The 19,896-nt window shown below is 43.5% G+C and overlaps 1 protein-coding gene across 2 annotated transcripts in view; it reads right to left on the reverse strand.

The window, feature by feature from the left end:
• Window positions 1-19,896, reverse strand: part of PTPRG (protein tyrosine phosphatase receptor type G) — an 848,612-nt gene that overhangs the window by 9,356 nt on the left and 819,360 nt on the right. For both annotated transcript variants that reach the window (XM_044004271.1, XM_044004263.1), the window contains 5 exons: window positions 17,960-18,053; window positions 16,058-16,134; window positions 15,428-15,556; window positions 7,359-7,505; window positions 5,892-6,034 (listed from right to left, as the gene is read on the reverse strand). In XM_044004271.1, the coding sequence (XP_043860206.1) occupies window positions 5,892-6,034; window positions 7,359-7,505; window positions 15,428-15,556; window positions 16,058-16,134; window positions 17,960-18,053 (590 nt within the window). The remainder of the gene's footprint in view (window positions 1-5,891; window positions 6,035-7,358; window positions 7,506-15,427; window positions 15,557-16,057; window positions 16,135-17,959; window positions 18,054-19,896) is intronic.

A 19,896-nucleotide genomic window follows, 5' to 3' on the forward strand; every position in this document is an offset into this window, starting at 1 on the left:
TGAGCTATGTACTATACATTCATGGATCCCTCATGATATACCTAACAGAGCTCTTGATATACAAAAGGTGCTTAGTATATCTTTGTTGAACGAATTAAATGAACCTAGTTTTGTTTTCCATAGAGGAGATGGATGATGGTTGGCATTTCTCCAGGGTCAATGAGTAAATATTATTTTTATAAGGAGTTATGCTTAGTGACTTAGCTCAATGTATGATAGAGAAAAATGTTTTTCAGGGAAAAAACAACAACAACAACAAAATGACTGATTACTATCCTAAATGAATGTTAGTCATGTAATGGGAGACTCTCAGAATATCATGAGGAACATGAGTTGCATTTTTTTTTAAATTGCCTATAATGATGTGTATCCAGCTACTGAGCAAAGGAGTCTGTGATGTCCTGAAAATGATGTTTATTTCAGAGTAAGGCACCTGAAAAAAAAAAAAGACTAACTGTGAGCTATAAGATTAAATCTTGGCATTAAGTATGAATGAGTGTGAGCTTTAGTATCTCATGCATGGAAGGTGAAGCTCGTTAAATGCAGTATAACAGAAACTCTGGTTCTAAAAATGGCCCCGGAATGTTAATAATTTAATAAAAACCTACTATTTTATGAACAATCTTAAAGAGCTTTGACTGGTGTTCCAAAGTAATCATTTCATGGAGGTACAACAGAAATTCACTGTCTTAATAACTCCAACATTGCACAATAATTGGGGAAGAGGAGAAATGGACTGAAGACAATGGAAGCCTTTGGCTTTTACCTAAAGCCATTTCAGAACTGGTATTGATATAGGAGGCAAAAAAGGGGTTAACAGAAAAACCTAAGACCAAAGCTCGAATTCAGATATGAGCTCTAAAAGGGTTTCAGACCCTAGTTAATGGAGTCTTAAGATTTGGAAAACAAGTCAAGGCCTAGGTTTTCCTGTACCCACATTAATCAGTACCCATAACAAGAACATAAAGAGGCAGGTCATATAACAATGATACACTGACAGGCTATAGAAATTCAAACTAGAAATAAACAATAAATGAAGATGTTTTGAAACTAGCCATGGGAATCAGAAAGTGACATGCACAGAAAAGGCCAAATTTGTCCCCAAATTCACCTTAGGATGGTAAACCCCCAAAACATGCCTCCCTGGAAAAAGGTACCTGCCTCGAGGTTTGGCTTAAGACTCCAGGAACTCCAAATTAGGATAAACCCTCCCCTGCACCTCCCTAAGGGAGAGATTATTATAATGAGACTGATAATCAATTTATCCTTCCATTCCAGAGATACCTTTCCACTTTTCTGGTTCTCTCCCTGCGGTTCATTCACGGTATTGCAATAAAACTTGGTAAACTGAGTTACCGAGTCTTATAATTCTTTTGGGATGACTCATGATCAATTTGACCCTAAATTCCATCCCACATAAGTATTTGTCTAAAATAATAAAGCTTCTTCCGGAGGGCAGGGAATGTTTCACTTTCTTCTTTGTTTCTCAGTTGCTCACTGGCAGTGTTGAGTTCATTTTGTTGTTGTTGTTCATTTGTTTTCAGTTGTGTTTGACTCTTTACGACCCTGTTTGGGGTGCTCTTGGCAAAGGTACTAGAGTGGCTTGCTATTTCCTTCTCCAGTTCATTTTATAGCTGAGGAAACTGAGGCAAACAGGGTAAGTGACTTGCCCAGGGTCACATAGCTAAGAAATGTCTGAGGCCTAATTTGAATTCAGGAAGAGGAGTCTTCCTGACTCCAAGCCTGGCACTCTCTCCATTTGCACCATCTAAATTTATCAATCATTTGTTTTTATTTTTTCTTCATTTCTGAATGCATCCCTCCTATTTCCCCAACCTTTATAAGGAAGCCAGATCTTTTGAACAAAGATAAGGGGGTGGGGGAAGAAAAACAAAAAAGCAGTTTAGCAAAATCAATTAATAGGACACCAGAGTATAAAAGTGCATGCATTATTCTACACCCAGAGTCCCCTCCCTCTGTCTGAAAAGAAGGGAGGGAAGTAAAATGTTTATGAAAAGCTTGGTAAAGAGGGAGGGCCTCTATTCAGAGGAAGGCATCACTTGTTTGGACTTTGGTGATGATCTTGGGATGTCAGGAATGAGGAGTTTCAGTGTTAGAGGCAAAAAGCCATTCTGTCTGATGTCTCACTTACTGATGCCATTGTCCAAGCAAAAAAAGCAATCAATGTACATGATGATGACAAGCCCAAGTCATCAAGAATTGACTTAGTTGTCTTTTTTTTTTTTTTGGAGGGGCAATGAGGGTTAAGTGACTTGCCCAGGGTCACACAGCTAGTGAGTGTCTGAAGCTGGATTTGAACTCAGGTCCTCCTGAATCTGGGGCCACTGCTCTATCCACTGTGCCACCTAGCTACCCCCCACTTAATTCTCTTTTAATGAATGAATGACTTAAATGCCTTTTAACGACTGAAGTTGGGAAGGGTCAGTCAGTAGAACCTAGAAATATTTCCATTAAAACCCATTCAAATAAAAGCTGTGTCTCAGAGACAAATTATCTGAACAATTCACCTATTTGGACTTGGCACTCCTCAGTGTTATAAAGGCAAGGGAGCATTGTATTTGGGGCGGTGCCTCATAGGTGAAACTCTCCCCACCCCCTTTCTTAGAGATCTGTGCTTAAATATCTGAGGCAGAAGCTAAGTATTGTCAACCTAGTACTGGCATTTAAAAATTCACTGGGTTAGGGCATGTTTGATGTTTCACTCCTTCAGGGATGAAGAGCTGGGGCTTTTACACAGGGGTTGTTTTCCATTTTAACTCCATCTGCTTGACATCCAGGGGTGTCACCTTTAAACATCTGGCACAGAATCCACTGCCATCCAAAAACATGCCTGAAAGCCATATGAATGTGAGTGGCTCTAGTCAAGCCCTTTCAGAGGCCTGCTCCATCAGACAAGAGAAGAGTTGCATGCCTTTGGCTTCAAACACCCCCAGGATCCCCCACTATAGCCTAACTGTGATCATGGGGCTTCAAGGGCAGGAATGGTAGAACTTTCCTAGAATCAATATAGCTCATAAAAACCCAGGGTGTGTGTGTGTGGGGGGGGAGAATCAGGTCAGAATTAAAACTTAAGGACAAGATCCAATGGGGGAAATCAGTTGGAAGCCACAAAGTTTTGTAGAAATTGAGCAGCTCCCTCTGTTTTTCTGATCAAAGTATAATCAAATGCTTCAGGTCTCATGATGGGATTTTTGCCCTGACTTACATAAAGAAGCTGCCTACATGGATAAAAATAACTGTAGTTTTTCATATTGCCACCACTCTTTGAGCTGTGTAGACAGAGCCACAAAGAAATTGCTAAGAGTAGGGGATTGTTTATTCTTTGTATTTGTATCCTATTGCTTAGCAGAATGCCTACCACGTGGCAGGCATTTAATAAGTGCTTGTTGTTTGGTTGACTGAATCGGTTGACCAAGCTTGGCTCCAGAGAAGATGTATAAAAATATGCCTCCTTCCCCAATTTGCAGAAGTGGCACAAGAGAGAGGTATAATATGGAATATGGTTGGGTTTACTGAACTGCTTTTTTTCCTTCTTTATTTAGTTTTTTTTTCTTTAACCTCTCATGGGTAGGGAAAGGAAAGAGTATATTCAGAAATGAGGGTGATATAAAAACAATAGAAAACAATAAAAATAAGGTGAAAATTAAAAAAGATAATACTGAGTTCTGGTCTCCTGGAATAGAAGCATTATGAATGCTGAGAGCTATTCCAGCATGGATCATGGAAGCTAGAAGGTACAGTAGACTTAATAACTGACAATTTAGTAACCAAGCAAAATCTATATGATATTAATCAGTAAGGAATTGTTTCTGTCTTATGTAACTCATGTAGCTTATTATATTAAGGGACTACACATGTAAATCCAAGAGCTAGTCAACAATTGGGTTTAATTCTTTTAAAGTAAGCTGAAATCTGTAATATGGGTAGTCTGAATGTGTCACATGTTATCAGGTGAAAATTATCAGGTCACAATTTGCCAGGGTATAGACAAGGGACAGCTCCACTCTTACCCACCCCAAACAGACAAACATCTAAGACCATAAGAAAAAGGACATAATTACATAAGAAACACCCCAGAAGGACACAACCTTGACCTAGCCGGAAATTAGAACCAGGTGAACATCTAAGACTATTGATCAAGACCTCCAGTCAAAAGGAATAGCATCAAGCCAGAAGACAGGAGGTTCATTTTGCTCAAAAGGGATCTTTGAGCAAAACCTCTGAGAATGTGCATACCAAAGGAACCAGAGAAATAGCAACTTTAAAGGATTCCATGTCACATACCAAAAAACACTCAGCAATTCCTCAATTTCTCCATGATGCAACAGTATCCCATCTGCTTCAGTCTGGTTAAGAACTCATCCCTTCATAACCTACCAGGCTCTGAGATTCCAATGACTCCCACCTTAGTGAGCAATTCATGAGCAAAATGTGGAGGAGCTCATATTCGTGGTTATAGAATAATTTATTTCTATTATCTGACTTGATTTTCCTATGACCCTATGAGACAGGTAGTACAAATATTTTACTGATGGGGAAACTGAGGCTCAGGGTGGTCAAGTGACTTTTCCACAGTCATATAGTTACTTAAGCCGAGACCCAAACTGGGGTGAGCACTGGTGTTTTCCACTCCATGCTGCCTCTATTAATACTTTATGAAAGTAACAAGTCTGGTTGGCCACAGATACTGAATTAACAAACATAGTGAGTAATTGAAGTTAGTCGCAGTGCCGAGATTGAATTGTTCTTTCCAAATACCCATAAAGTCACTGGAATAAAAGTGGAATAAACAATTCGTAATTATGCCTTATTATCTAAATATCAGTGAGACACACGGACCACTGGACCCAGGGTCAAAAAGTGGCTCTGTGGGCCCACACCAGCCATTAAGGACATCTAATGATATTCATGCACCATAAGGTTTATGTGACTCTACCGCTCTTTTTCTCATTATGCTCTGAATCTGAGATTGGTAACTTGGCTTGTTCTTGGAAACCAAGGCACCAGGCAACTGTTGGAAAGGTCACGGGCAATCTGTCACAAGGTTTTCATGTTTCTTTCTCAGTTATTGATATAGCAGGAAGAATATTAGCTCTGGAGTAGGGGAACTGGGTTCAAATCCCACTTCAAATTTTTACTACTTGTGTCAGGCAGGGTACTGATAAACCGGGGAAGGTCAAGAGGAGGCAGTGCGTTCTTGCCATGAAGAACTGAAGAAACTCATTCTGGAAAAGTCTTGCCAGGGGTAGAGGAGGGCATAATGGTTGCCCTGAAGTACGCTTTCTGTCTTTTCTTTTTTTTTGGTGGGGCAATGAGGGTTAAGTGACTTGTCCAGGGTCACACAGCTGGTAAGTGTCAAGTGTCTGAGGCTGGATTTGAACTCAGGTCCTCCTGAATCCAGGGTCGGTACTTTATCCACTGGGCCACCTAGCTGCCCCCTCTTAGTTGTTTTTTTTTTTTTTTGCATATATGTTTATGAATAAAATTAAATCCAAGTAGAGAAACAGATTTTCCCATTCCTACTCTAACGATTGGAATGACGCCACCTACTGGAGACTGATTATAGGAAAGTTCTGCATTGAAGCGAAGGTCTTTGAGGGCAAGACCAGGAGTCTTTTCTTTGCTCCGCTAGAACCGCGCTCTCCCTTTAATAGATAGAGGAATCTAGGCCTTTCTCTCTTTACCAAATTCTTGTTCTCCTTAATAACTGCCTAAAAGCCTAACTCTCGCTAAAGCTTGTAATTTATTGGCGACCACTCATTGGATATTTTAGACAGTTTAGCTAGAGTTTTACCTCTTAACACTTCCACCATAGCAGTGACCAATTCATAAAAAGCGTTGACGTTTCAAATGAAGAAACAGATACTCACTCATCATGAACAATGGTGGGCCCATCCCTTGTTAAGGCCTCTTCTTTGATGACATTGATAAGTTCAAAAGTACTGCTTATTGGGGCATCTGGATTGGGCCACTTGGGACACTGGAAGTGTCGGACTTCTAGGACGTAGTCATCCTAAAACGAGCAGGACAAACAAGTCAGTGCTCAGACACTTAATTCAGTCAAGCTTATCCATTTAATTCAATGCTCTACTCTCCGGAGAGCTTGCTTCTGAGAGATAAAGAGAATTCTGCCAAAGGCAAAATGAGGCAAACAGTGTGTAGGTGGGCACTAGTGACTGTCTAGAGTTCTAGACCACCCCCATTGCCCCAACTCTATCAAGAAACCAATAGGATGTAAGAAGAAGAAGCTTCTAGTTGAGGTAAAGTCTTCCAGATTTTACAAGAAAATGTAAGGGCCCTTCCCTCACCTTTGTTTACCATCCTATCAATAACACAATAAGAGGGGTAGAGCATATCCTGACATAGAGGTGGTGGACTTAGGGTGCACAGAGAGATATTTACAGAGGTGGGCAATGCAGTAATTTGTTTTACTTAAATATCCTTATTTATTACAAGGGGTTTTCTTCTTTTTTAAAAGGAGTTGGGAGAGGTAGGAGGGAAAGAAAATAGATTTGTTAATTTAAAAAGTTTAAAGTAAATGAAAAAGGGGGGCACCCCTTGACAAGTTAAAAGAGTTCTGCACGTTCACTTAGCCCCATAACTGTTTTTGTGTTTGGCCTCGACTTGTGATCTCTTTGGCATTAAAAACTTCCTGTAGCTGCGTGACCCTGGGCAAGTCACTTAACCCCCATTGCCCAGCAAAAAAAAAAAGAAAAAAAAAAGAAAAAAAAAACTTCCTGTAATGGAACTCCATCCCCTAATGCAGATGGGCACCTGCTCTGCAACCTAGAGTCTCTGAGAGTTAGCTGGGGCACTGGAAGGACAAGTAAACGGTCACATGGCCAGTCTGTGTCAGAGGCATTGTGATTCCAGGCCTTCCTGACTCCAAGGCCTGTTCTCTCACCACTACTTTACTGCTGCCTCCAATTTGTTTCTCACGTGGGTCTAAATTACATGGACACAAGGAAAACCTTCACTTTTGCTTTCCTGAAGCAAAGCCCTCATAAGGCTGATATTTCAAACATCAGAGAAAGTATGAAGAAGCCCCAGTAAATTACTTTTGTCATTAAGTCAACAATGCTTGTTTATGTTCACTGAATCATGACAAGGCTGTGCTGTTGTCCACTGTCTACTCATCTTGGGAAAAATATATATCAAAAAGATATCCTTAAAGGGAGGGAAATTCAAAATAAGTTTGGCTGAATTCTTTTGAAAAGTATGTGTGGAGGGAGGGGGTGGGAAGCCTCCTGATTCTGATAGGTAAAATCACTGTGACTTGGAAGGCCAATCTGGAATCTCATCAGGGGACTGTTACCCACTGATCTGGGGATCTTTACCTGTGTCGCTTCTAGGATAAAGTCATGAATGATAATTTGCTCTTCATTAGAGAGGCACAATCTGTCTTTGCTAATGAGGGTCACGGTAAAGGCCTCACAGTTCATAGATTCTTCTCGACTGGGCCAATACACAAACTCGTCTTCTGCCTAGGGGAAAGAAAACACATTCTACCATTGAGCCATGAAACATTTGCTTTTCCTTGATCAAACACAAATACAATGTCTTCTCTTTCTTTTTTTTCAGTTCAAAATTTGAATTCAACAAACATATAGTATGGCACCAGACACCGTAATAGGCACTGGAGAGCAAAGACTAAAACAAAACAGTGCCTGGTCTCAAGGAGCTTATTCATTTATTTTGCGGGGGGCGGGGAGGGGGAAGGGGAGAGAGGGGGAGGATGGAGTAAGACATGTACATACATAAGTTTAAAAAGTATATGCAAAATATCTATGAAGTAATCCCAAGAGGGGGAGGGTGCTAATAATTGAGGGGATTAGGAAAGGTTTCAAGTAGGAGATGGTGCCTGTGTTGTGTTTTGAAGGAAGCTAAGGATTCTAAGGGGGATCTAGGTGTCCAAGTGGATCAGGCACAGTGCCTAGAGTCAGGAAGACCCGAGTTCAAATTTGGCTTCTGACGCTTACTAGTTCTGTGACTCTGGGTAAGTCTCTTAACTCTGTTTGCCTCAGTTTCTTCATCTGTAAAAGAAGCTGGAGATGAAATGGCAGACTACTCCAGGATCATTGCCATAGAAACCCCAATGGGGTCACGAAGCACTGGAACAAGTATTCTAAGAGTTAGATGTGAGGAGGGAGGGAGTGGCAGACATTGGGGTACTACTTGTGCAAAATCCCATTATTCTTCCTACCGGATGAAAGATTTAAACATTAAAGGTCATTGAATAACAGGATCATGGATCTGGAGCTGGAAGGGATGTCAGAGACCACCTAGTTCAAAGCTTCTTAGACTGTGGGCAACTGAATGTAGGGGTCGAGAAAAATTTGGCAACAGTAAAAGGTTATGTATACTTCTTTCATATAACTATATACCTGGAGTTTCATAAAAATATCTCAGGTGAAAAGTGGTCTTGAGTGGAAAAAGTTTAAGAAGCCCTGATCTAGTCTAACCTCTTTATTTTAGAGAGGAGGAAACTATGTCCCAGAGAGGTGAAGTGAGCTACCCAAGGTCACACACTAGGGCATGTCAGAGGGCAATCTGAACCAAGGGCTTTTGACTCCAAAGCCAGTGGCTGAATTTCTATTGTGTATTACTGCCTTCAATCACAAAGGCTATATGGTCCAAGCCCCTCATTTCACACAGGAGGAAACCGAGGCCCCAAAGTGGTTTAAAGGACTTGCCTAAGGCAATATAGATAATAAGTGACAGAGTCTAGATTTGAACTCAGATCCTCTGACTATTTTATAGTAAATCATTCTATGTATATAGAATTTATATATGGAACACTTATCTCATGCATGCACACACACACACACACACACACACACACCATGAGAGGTAACATGGAACATTGGGAAGGGTGCCAGGTTCAGAGTCAGATGACCTGTGTTCAAATTCTGGCTCTGCCACTAACACTTAACCTTGGAGTCAGATCAGATGACCACCAAGTTAATTTCCTTATCTAAATCAGTATGCCTTTGGGCTTACATAGCAAACTGTGAAAGGCTAAAGTTAAGAGAGCTACTGCTGGTCCTGTTATTTGTGACCTTTGATAGGGGCTGGCTGCCAACTGGGGAATCAGTGGAAAATAGAATAATGACAGTGGTGGGTGTTTGTTTTTTTAAATCCCCAATATAGGTAGGGACCAGGCTAGTGATGTCCTTGATATAGGGAACTCACAGATAAGGTAACTAGGGCTACCAGTGTGGGCTGGCACCTTCTCTTTAAATTGGTCTAAAAGAGTCTCCTGGAGCAAGGAGATGTTAAGGGACTTCCCTAGGGTCATACAGCCTAGGTGAGTCAGAGGCATATATGGAACCCGGGTCAATCCTGGCTTTAAGGGCAGCTCTGTGTTCACAGTACTATGCTGCCTCTGACCCCCGATGTACTAAATGAAAATGGCAAATGTATAACACACACTGAATCGCTCCAAATATTGTAGATTTGTTTGGAAATTTTCCTGAAACTGCTTGGCTTCTTCCAAAACCCCTTGTGGCTGACACTCATCATGTCCATAAGAATTCAGGAAGGAAAAAAAAAAAGCAACAGTGTACCCAATCAAGAGAAGTTTGCTTCATCCTGCACTTGGGAATTAAAAATGAGCCAGTGGCCCAATAACACTCATCACCCTTTCATGTTTCAATAGCTTATTGCCAAATCCACTTTATTTTTAAAACTCGGCATACGGGCTGAGACAGATCAGAGATTGAGCTGGGTCTGTACAAAGGCAGGAACTGTCACAGAATCAATAGGGATTGGCCCAGCAAAGGCAATGGGGGAATCTTTGGAAGGACGGTGAATTATTAGAGTGGTCTCTGCCAAGACATCCCAAGTGAACCAGAATACAAGTAATGGCAGTATCTCCTGCCTTGTCCAGGAAGAAGAAGTGAGTTAATTGGGACAAAGGCAGCTGCAGGGATTTGCTCTCTTGGGGGTGATACAGAGACATAGTACTCCATTCTCCTGACCGCAGGCTGCCTTCCATGCCTAAAAGACCTCCTTACTTCTACACCTCATAGAAAGTGCAGCTTCTTTTAACGTCCAACTCCCATGCCACCTCCTAGAGGAAGCACTTCAGATCTGCTCCCTGCCCCACCGAAATTATTCTGTATTTGCATGCGTGTTCTATCAATCAATCAATGAGCATTGGTTAATCACTGACTATAGGCCAGCTACCATGCTAGACAAAAGTGAAACCCCTTCTGTCCTCCAGATGCTTATAGTTCAACCACAGACCCCAAATGTGCACAGAGGGATATACAAAACCCCATAGCAGATAAAGAGTAGCCTGGGAGGGGAAGGTCCTGGTGGCCGGGAAGGCCTCACACGCACAAGGTCACACAAACTGAATCTTTTTTTTCTTTTTGGGTGGGCAATGAGGGTTAAGTGACTTGTTCAGGGTCACACAGCTAGTAAGTGTCAAGTGTCTGAGGCTGGATTTGAATTCAGGTCCTGCTGAATCTAGGGCCAGTGCTTTATCCACCGTGCCACCTAGTTGCCCCCACACAGACTGAATCTTGAAGGGATTTAGGGATCCCAAGAGGTGGAACTGAGGCAGGAGAGCATGCCAGGGACATGGGGTCTGGAAATAAAGTACTGCATGAGCAGAACAGAGCTTGTGGTGGGGAGTAATGTGTAAGATTGCTAGAAAGGCAGGGGCAGCTCGGTCTGGGAAGAGCTCTGAATGGCAAACACAGGAGTTCATATTTGAGGGCAGCAAGGTGGTGCACTGGTTAGAGTCTCATGCCTGGAGTTAGGAAGAGCTGATCTCCAATCCAATCTCAGAAACTTACTAGCTGTGTGACCCTGGGCAAGTCATTTCACCTGTTTGCCTCAGTTTCCTCATCTGTAAAATGGGGATAATAATAGCACCCCCTCCCAGGGTTGTCATGAGGATCAAATGAGAGGATATCTGTAAAGTGTCCATCACCATAGTAAGAGCTATCGAAATGTTAGTTATTATTAATATTCTTCTGCTATAATTATTGTTAACCTCAGAGTTAATAAGAAGCCACTGAGTTTACCAAGGAGGGGAACAACATATGAGCTGTGACTGTGGGAAATATCTTTGGAGTCTCATGGGAGATGAATTGGAGATGGGAGAGCCCATTTCAGAGGTGAATGCAGTGGCCAAGGTGATGGAGGCCTGAACTAGGGTGGTCTCTGTGTAAGTAGAGAAAAGGGGATATGTGTTAGTCTTTTCTTCTTCTTCTTTTTTTTTTTTAGTGAGGCAATTGGGGTTAAGTGACTTGCCTAGGGTCACACAGCTAGTAAGTGTTAAGTGTCTGAGGCTGGATTTGAACTCAGGTCTTCTTGACTCCAGGACTGGTGCTCTATCCACTGCGCCACCTAGCTGCCCCCCTGGGTATGTGTGTTAGTGAGGAAGATAGGAACGTGAGATATCGCAACCGATCAGGTACGTAGAGGGTGAGAGAGAATGCAGAAGGGAGGCTGACACAAAGCGAGTGAAGCCTGCTTTGACAGCAAGAGGGAAAGTCGAAAGAGGAATGAGGTTTGGAGAAAGCTGACAAGTTCTCTTTTGGGCCTGAATCTACAGGCCATTGAGTTTGAAATAGCCACGAGGCTTTGGTGGGGTGTGGGTTTGGAGCTCAGGACAGCAGCTTTGACTGGATAGAGAGATCTGGGAGTCTTTTGTGTGGAGACAGTAATTGACCCCATGGGAGATGATGAAATTCCCTTCAAGAGAATGCCAGTTCCTTGAGGGCAAGAACAATTTTGTTTCTGTACAACCCGCATCTAGCATAGTACTTGGAGCTTCATAAATACTTATTCTATAAATGAAGGCTGGAGCCATAACTGAGGCATAAGCAGAATCTGAAATCACAATAAAAGGAGGCGTTCTTCATAATAACCTGGAGGTTAAGCTGGTCTCCCAGGACATACTTTCTTTTCCTATGCACTTTTTTTTTTTTTTGGTGAGGCAATTGGGGTTAAGTGACTTGCCCAGGGTCACACAGCTAGTAAGTGTCAAGTGTCTGAGGCTGGATTTGAATTCAGGTCCCTCTGAATCCAGGGCTGGTGCTCTCTCCACTGCGCCACCTAGCTTCCCTGACATATTTACTTTTCAATTAATAATCTGGGCAACCATGCTAGATATTCTCTAGGATAAACCAATACCGTCCTGTGGGAGAAGGTTCTGATTGCTTAGGAGAGAACAAAAAACTCCCTCTTGTTGTTCAGTTGTTCCAACTTGTGTCCGACTCTGACTCTGACTCTGACTCCCTTTGGGGAGAGTCAGTTGTGTCCTAATCTTTCCTGCCTAATTTGGGGTTTTCCAGGTAGTAGCCTTCTCCAGCTCATTTTATGGATGAGGAAACAGGCAAACAGGGTGAAGTGATTCATCCAGGTTCACACATCTACTAAATGTCTGAGGCCAGATTTGAACTCAGGAAGATGAGTCTTCCTGACTCCAGGCCTGGCAACATTGAACTGCCCAAACCCCCTCTACCAATGCACGTTGTCCCTTTCTCTGTAAGTTGCCTTACATTGGCATTCTTTGCCCCAAATGAAGCAAAGACAAGTCATGGACACACTGCTTTGACTTGCTGCTCACTCCCTGTGATTTCCATGGTCAGTCAGCATTTTTGAAGTGCTTGCTCCCTTCCCTAGAGCCTCTCATTATGATTCAAACGGTCCCATTTGATGTGGCCATAGATGGGTTACTGGCACCAAAGATAATGGAGTATGCATAGTAATTCAGTCAGGTCAGTGGCTTCCAGCTAAAACTGGGGGGTGGGGGGGGAGAGCAGATCCTGGTTTTGGCAGGTAGCACAGGGGGCACCCTGAGGCAAGACCCCAATTCTTGTGGCTCCAACAGAGAAACATCAATGAGCTGGTCCAGGGGACGACTCCATCCTGATTCCCTTTGATCACCAACCCCCAGAGGGCAGGGCCTTTGTACCGGGCCACACGCCGAGACCGTCTTTTTTGCAGAGGGGCAGCAACAGAATCCTGCCTCACTTAGCTAACCAACGGATGCTCTGCCAGTGCCGAGCCAAGAGGCACAGGCCCCTGCTGCCAGCTCATTTGGAAGCTGACACTTCCCAGCACTGTCTGTATCCCATCCATGCCCGGGCAGGCATCGGAGCTCCGGCAGAACGCAATGGAGGGAAGAAACCCCTTCCTACTCATCGGGAAGAGAGTCAAACACATGTCATTGGGACCTACGTGATGAGCCACACGCTCCCCGCCTGGGATTCAAGACTGACTGATCTCATAAGGTCCTCGCGGTCACTTGAATGACCTGTGGCAATGTCTCAAGGCAAGGGCAATTCTAGAAGTTAGGATACACCTGCCAGGGGAGGACTGACTCAAAACCCAGCTCCGCCCCTCCTCACCTGGGTCACACTGGGCAAGTCGCCTGACCTCGCTGGGCCTCGGTTTCCTTATCTGTAAAGTGAGGAGGTGGGACTGAATGACCTCCAAGGCCCCTTTTTGCTCTCAGTCTATGACTAGGGATAACCTCTGCTTTTCGGACGAGGAAACCGGAGTTCAGAGAGGTCCCCTGATTTGTGGAGGGTCACACAGGAAGGAGGATTCAAACCCAGCTCTCTCCTGACTCAACATGCAGGGGCCCTTTCCCTCCTTCAAACTGTCTCTTGCTTTGGCCCATGGGGAAGAGGATGGAATCCTGGCTCAGGTGATGTCCCCACATGGAAGCACAGGTCATGTTCACAGGGCCCTCCCTTACCTCCTACTACAAATCCACCCCCTTTCCCCAACCCGGTCACTTCCCACTGGAAAGTTGAAGCTGTGAGACAAGACCCCCGCGTCATCATGCATACATACAATGGTTTATGCTCGGAACCATTCCTGCCATGTAGAAACGAGTGTGTGACAGCTCTGGAAAGTGAGGCATGGAGCAATTAAATGGGGCCCTCAAAATCACCCAGTGGCAGGGGCAGCTAGGTGGCGCCATGGATAGAGCACCGGCCCTGGAGTCAGGAGGACCTGAGTTCAAAGCCGGCCTCAGACACTTGACACTTACTAGCTGTGTGACCCTGGGCAAGTCACTTAACGCCAATTGCCTCACTAAAAAAACAAACAAACAAACAAAAAACCCAAAACAAAATCACCCAGTGGCAGGGTTAGCGAAAGAACAGGGATTTTATTCCACTATTCAAAGATCTCTGCTGCCTTCCACAGCCGAGTACTGACAAATGGGACATTTGCGGGGTGAACCATGAAAGGGATCATGGGAGCGCAGACTTAGGGCCGGAAGGGACCCCAGGGGCCATCATCTCCAATCTTCTTGTCTTACAGGTGAGGAAACTGAGACCCAGTGTCATGCAGGGAGTTTCAGAGGCAGGTTATTTGTTTAGACTTTAACATCAAATACAATTCAATAGGCATTTATTGAGGGTTTACTGTGCGCCAGATAACCTGCCAGGCAGAAATGAAAACAGTTCCCACCCTTGAAGAGCTTATATTCTGTTAGGGCAAAGGTTCTTAACCTGGGGTTTGTGGAGAGATATCAGGGGTTGTGTGAACTTGGATGGGGAATGAAATAAGTTTTGTCTTCATTTTCACTCACCACTAACTGCAATCTGGCATTTCCTTCAATTACTTAAAAATATTATTCTGGGGGCAGCTAGATGGCGCAGTGGATACAGCACTGGCCTTGGATTCAGGAGTACTTGAGTTCAAATCCGGGCTCAGACACTTAACACTTACTAGCTGTGTGACCTTGGGCAAGTCACTTAACCCCAATTGCCTCACCAAAAAAAAAAAAAAAATTATTCTGAGAAGGGGTCCATGGGCTTCACTGGATTGCCAGAAGGGCCCATGACAAAACAAAAAAAAACCAGTTAGGAACCCTTGTGTTATGGAAGAAAACATATATACGGGTGAATAAATATAAAAGTTTCTGTATGTATGCATGTATATGTACGTGTTTGTATGTGTGTGGGCATGTATGTGTGTATGCATGTGTGTGTGTGTGTGTGTGTGTGTGTGTGTGTATGAGCATGTGTATGTCGGAGAGTACCTGGGGAGATTGGGAAAAGGCCTTCAATCTTGGAGGTCATCAAATCAAACATCCTCATTTATAAATGAGGAAACAGAGACTTTGAGAGGGTTAACACCTTGCCCAAGATCCCACAGCTGAGCCTCAAAGAGATCTAGGGATTCCAAGAGGCAGAAGGGACAGTAAACTGGGTATGGAGGACTGCCTATGCAAAGGTATGGAGGTGGGAGATGAAGCCTTGCAGATGGGAAATGGCAAGGCACCCGGCAGTTAGGCAGGCGTCTGGAGCACATGAGAGGAGTCATATGAAATCATTCAAGAAAGCAGGGTTGGAGCCAGCTTGCGAAGATAGCCAAGGAATTCCATGGCCCTGTCGCTCGTGGGCAGCAGCCACCATGATTTCCTTACCAAGCTCTGGTTGTCTGGCAGCATGACAATGATCTGCGCGTTATGATCCCATATCATCCGCCAAAAGTCTTTCGTGGTGTGTGGCAGAGGGTGCTGGGTTATGATGTACTCGTTGCTCCTATGGTAGCCCTTTAATGGGGAAGGAAAAAAAAAAACACTCCATGGTGACACCTGCACTCTTCCTGACACAGACAGTTCTGTTGAGAGAGCGCTAATGGGTTTGCAAAAGGCAGCCGGCGCATCTGACTCCTTCCGAAATGTACTTTTGCTAACACTTTGCAGGCACTTTCCCCTCCAACTCAGTTTCCATTGGCAATTCCCCCGGCTGCTTTTGCTTAACACTAATTTCAACATTTATTCAAACATGTGGAAGGGTGAAATTAACAATTGAAATAAGTTATCTTAAAATAAAACAAACCAAAACAAAACCCAAAGGAGCCCATCCTGACTTCTGTAGTAGTTCTGGGGCCCTCCTCTTTGGTGGCCCTCTCTCAAAGACTCCTTGCTCCAGAAATGCTCATGCTTTATTCTAGTATTATGGGAACAAGGAAATCAGCCAGATATCGGGACCTTCTCCTTAACCCTTTTTGGATTAATCGACTTATTTATGATGAAGAGTTGACATCTCACCATGATGTAGGATGCATTGATGTAATCTGTTCCTTTCATTCCGGGCAAGGGCGCAAGCCCCACTCGAGCACGCTCAGCTGTGGTGGTAGAAACAAAAAACGTCACATTCTCATTATTCTGTAGAAGGAACTGACAGAGTTTCCCAAGATCTCTTTAAGGAGTTAAGTCCTTCTCCCCTTCTGCTCCCATGCCAAGGCTGTCTGTATTTTCAGCAGGCTTCAGTGTTATTGGCAAAATGAAATGCTTCGGCACATTTCTAGAAGAACAGTCATTTCAGAAATCACATTTGACTGCTGGAAAGGTATTCCCAGCGGGTCACATTGCCAAGAGTAGGGCATGTAATAACAACAGGAGGCTGCAAGGTATTCTTGACATTAGGATGATAGATTTAGAGTTTTAAGGAGATAGTATAAATCATCAAATCTAAACCCATTGTTGACAGATGAGAAAACTGAGGCCTAGAGAAGCTAGTGATCTGTCTGAGATTAAAAAAACATTTCTGTTTTCAGAGGTGGGATTTAAACTAGTGTCTTCTAAGGCCACAGTCAGGGCTCTTTCCACTGGACCCTGGTTGTATGTAAAAATAGTACTTTGGGATAGAGCACTGGCCCAGGAGTCAGGAGGATCCGAGTTCAAATCCAGCCTCAGATACTTTCTAGCCATGTGAGGCTAGCCAAGTCACTTAACCTTGATTGCTTCTCCCCCTCCTAGTACTTTGCTTCTTTCCCACCTTCTCACACAAATCTAGTGTCTGAATCCTTTCCTCTATAGCCCATCCCTAGGTGAGAAAGTAGTACCCCTTATGGATGATGAAATCCCTTTTGACTGGTTGACCACCACTGTAGAAAGCCCTTCCACATCCACCTCCATGCCCTGATTTACAAGGTTGGGGTGGGACTTGATACTGTGATGTTTAAAATTTAGGAAAGTCAGCTGGCCAACCCAACCAAATAGTTTAGTTAGGTGCATTACAGATACGACTTATGTTTACAGGGAAGGATGCTGAGTTTTTGGCCACAGTGATTCTTGAAGGCTATCTATCTTCAGGATGTGGATTTCCAGAGGATTCTAACACTGAAAAAACCACACGTCCTTCCCCTATGAGCAGAAAGAGAATGATGGACTAGGAGTCAGAAAGACTTAGGCTCAACTCCGACCGGAGATGCTTATCTACTCTGTGACCTTGGGAAGTCACTGAACCTCAGTTTTCTCATCTGAAGACCAAGGTGTTACACTCAGTGACCTCTAAGATCTTTTCCTGCTCAGAATCTATGATCCTTCCTAGGAAAGTAAGTTAAGACTTGAGTGATACCCACTTGGCTACAAAAATATCTACAGAATTTTACTACTTAGAAACTTGAACAAAAATGTACATCCATTTAGATCACAGAGGAACTTCAAAAGTCATCTGGTCCAACCCTCTCATTTTACAGGTAAGTGAAACAACTTGTCCAAAGTCACAAAGTAGGAATAGTTTGAACCCAGGTCCTCCGACCCAGCATGCTTTCTGCTTCGCCACACCTTCTCCTCAACAGTATTATAGATTATTGATTTAGAGGTGGAAGGGACATGGGAGGCTGCCAAGTTCAACCCCCTCATTTTACATGAGAGTTAAGTGACTTGCCTGGGGCCACACAGTATGTGTCTAAGGCTGGATTTGAACTTGGGTTTTCCTGACCTGAGTGCAGCATTCTAACCACTGCACCACTTGACTGCATTACTGGATGCTGCCACCCCACCCTATCCCCATCCAGTTGTGTCGGAATGGTCTGGAGACAGCTCTGGCTGGAAAAACCTTAATATTCTCCCCATGCTAGCAGCTGCCTCTCCATGCAGAACCCCAGGACAATCCATGACAAAAAACTGACTCCTATTAATCATGTAGATAACTGACAGTCTCACCTGGCACAACGGATGAGTTTCTGTTCTTCTCCTTGTTACATTCTTTCTGTGCGCTAAAACACTCAACGTATTTTGCGTTACATTGTGTGACCAACTGAAAGAAAACAAGACATGCTTCCATAACCACATCATTCATTCAACTACTTGGCAAAACAGGCTGGTGGCCAGAAGATCCAAGACTGGTCATGATCAATTCCATATTCCTAGAATGGGGACGTTGCTCTTCTGGGGAGTGTAGACATTTCTGTAATTCCTTGTGGAGAGCTGAGACTGTTCTGACTTTGTATTCTCAGAGCACAGGGAAGGTACTTAACAAATGATTCTTGACTTAAGAGCTAATTCCTTGACTTGCAGAATGATTTACAATAAAGAAGAATATATTTAGAACTATGATATGATCGCAGAAAAATAAGACATGGCCTGAGTCCCACAGGACCTGAAGCTCTTTTAGCCAAAAGGGTCACTCAATATGGCTTCCCAACCCTTATGTCAGAGTTACTGGGTTTAACTCCAGTGTTGATTTCATTAGCTTCCTGCTATCCCCGACCTATTTAGCCCTTAGCTTTTCCAAAAGGAATAGTAATCCTGTAAATGGGGGGAGGAGATAAGGTTTAGACCTGTGATTCCACTGGAAAAGAGAACTCCCACGTGACCAACCTCCCTCTACCAGCACAGGTCAGCACCCTTTCTGCAACTTAGAATCTTAGAGAGTAGCTTAGAGCAATGAAATGTTAGGTGACTTGCCCGGGGTCATACAGCCAGCATACATCAGGAGCAGGACTTGAACCTAGATCTTCTTGGCTTTAAGGACAGCAAATAGTTTATTTGATCTAGGCAAGATTCTTGGATTTTCATTCTGCCTGGGCTTTTCCTCACCCTTATCAGCAGTTCCTTTCTATTTGAGTTTTTGAGGTGACTAGGGCTCCCAAAAGAACCAATTACAAACCTAAATGAGCCGGCCTCTTTATTGGATGAATTTTTCAAGAGGCAAGTGTGAATGGTATGGGTAGTGTAGAAAAAGGGAAGAAAAAGTTACCAAAGAAAGCACCTCAAGATTTTTTTTTTTAAATAAAGGTTGTTTCAAAATCTCCTGGGTCTCCACTGTTAATTGTTCTCCTTCAGTGGACGGCCAAGTGTCTGCTTTACTTGTAGAAGAGATGGAAATATCATATGACCCTAGTGAGGGGCAGGGATAGGAGGCAGTGCTGGCCCATTTATCATTTCTATCATTTCGCACCTGCTCTAATTGGCCTGGCAGTCTCACTTCTGAAGCAGAGATTCAAATGGAGGGAGCTGGTTTCTGGAGAGGACAGAAGCACAAGAGAGGCTGCCCAGACTGATCACATGCCGCCTCCGTCTGAACAATAATTCAGCCTTTTGTCTATGATGCCCATGCTGCCTCTAATATACTCTTTACATACACACACACACACACACACACACACACACACACATATATGCACACACTGCATATATTTATTTGTGTGCTCATTGTCTCCCCTGCTAGAATACAAGATCATTTTGAGTAGATTGGTCCATTCTTTGTATTTATACTCCCATAATAGCAAAGTACTGGGCACACAGTAGGCACTTAATTAATACTCGCTGATTGATATATATATATATATATTTTTTTTTTTTTTTAAGGTGAGGCAATTGGGGGTAAGTGACTTGCCCAGGGTCACATAGCTAGTAAGTGTTAAGTGTCTGAGGCCAGATTTGAACTCGGGTACTCCTGACTCTAGGGCCAGTGCTCTATCCACTGCGCTACCTAGCTTCCCCACTGATTGATATTTTAATTGTAATGATACTTAAGTGAGCACCTATTTATTGCCTCCCATTTTCTCATAAACTGGTGGCCCTTTCAAGGTAGAGATTCTGTCTTAATTATTTTTGTATCACCCCCCCCCCCCAGTGCCTAGCAGGGTATATTGCAC

This window comes from Dromiciops gliroides, chromosome 1 (genome assembly GCF_019393635.1).
Source record: "Dromiciops gliroides isolate mDroGli1 chromosome 1, mDroGli1.pri, whole genome shotgun sequence".
In the NCBI taxonomy this organism is placed as follows: domain Eukaryota; kingdom Metazoa; phylum Chordata; class Mammalia; order Microbiotheria; family Microbiotheriidae; genus Dromiciops; species Dromiciops gliroides.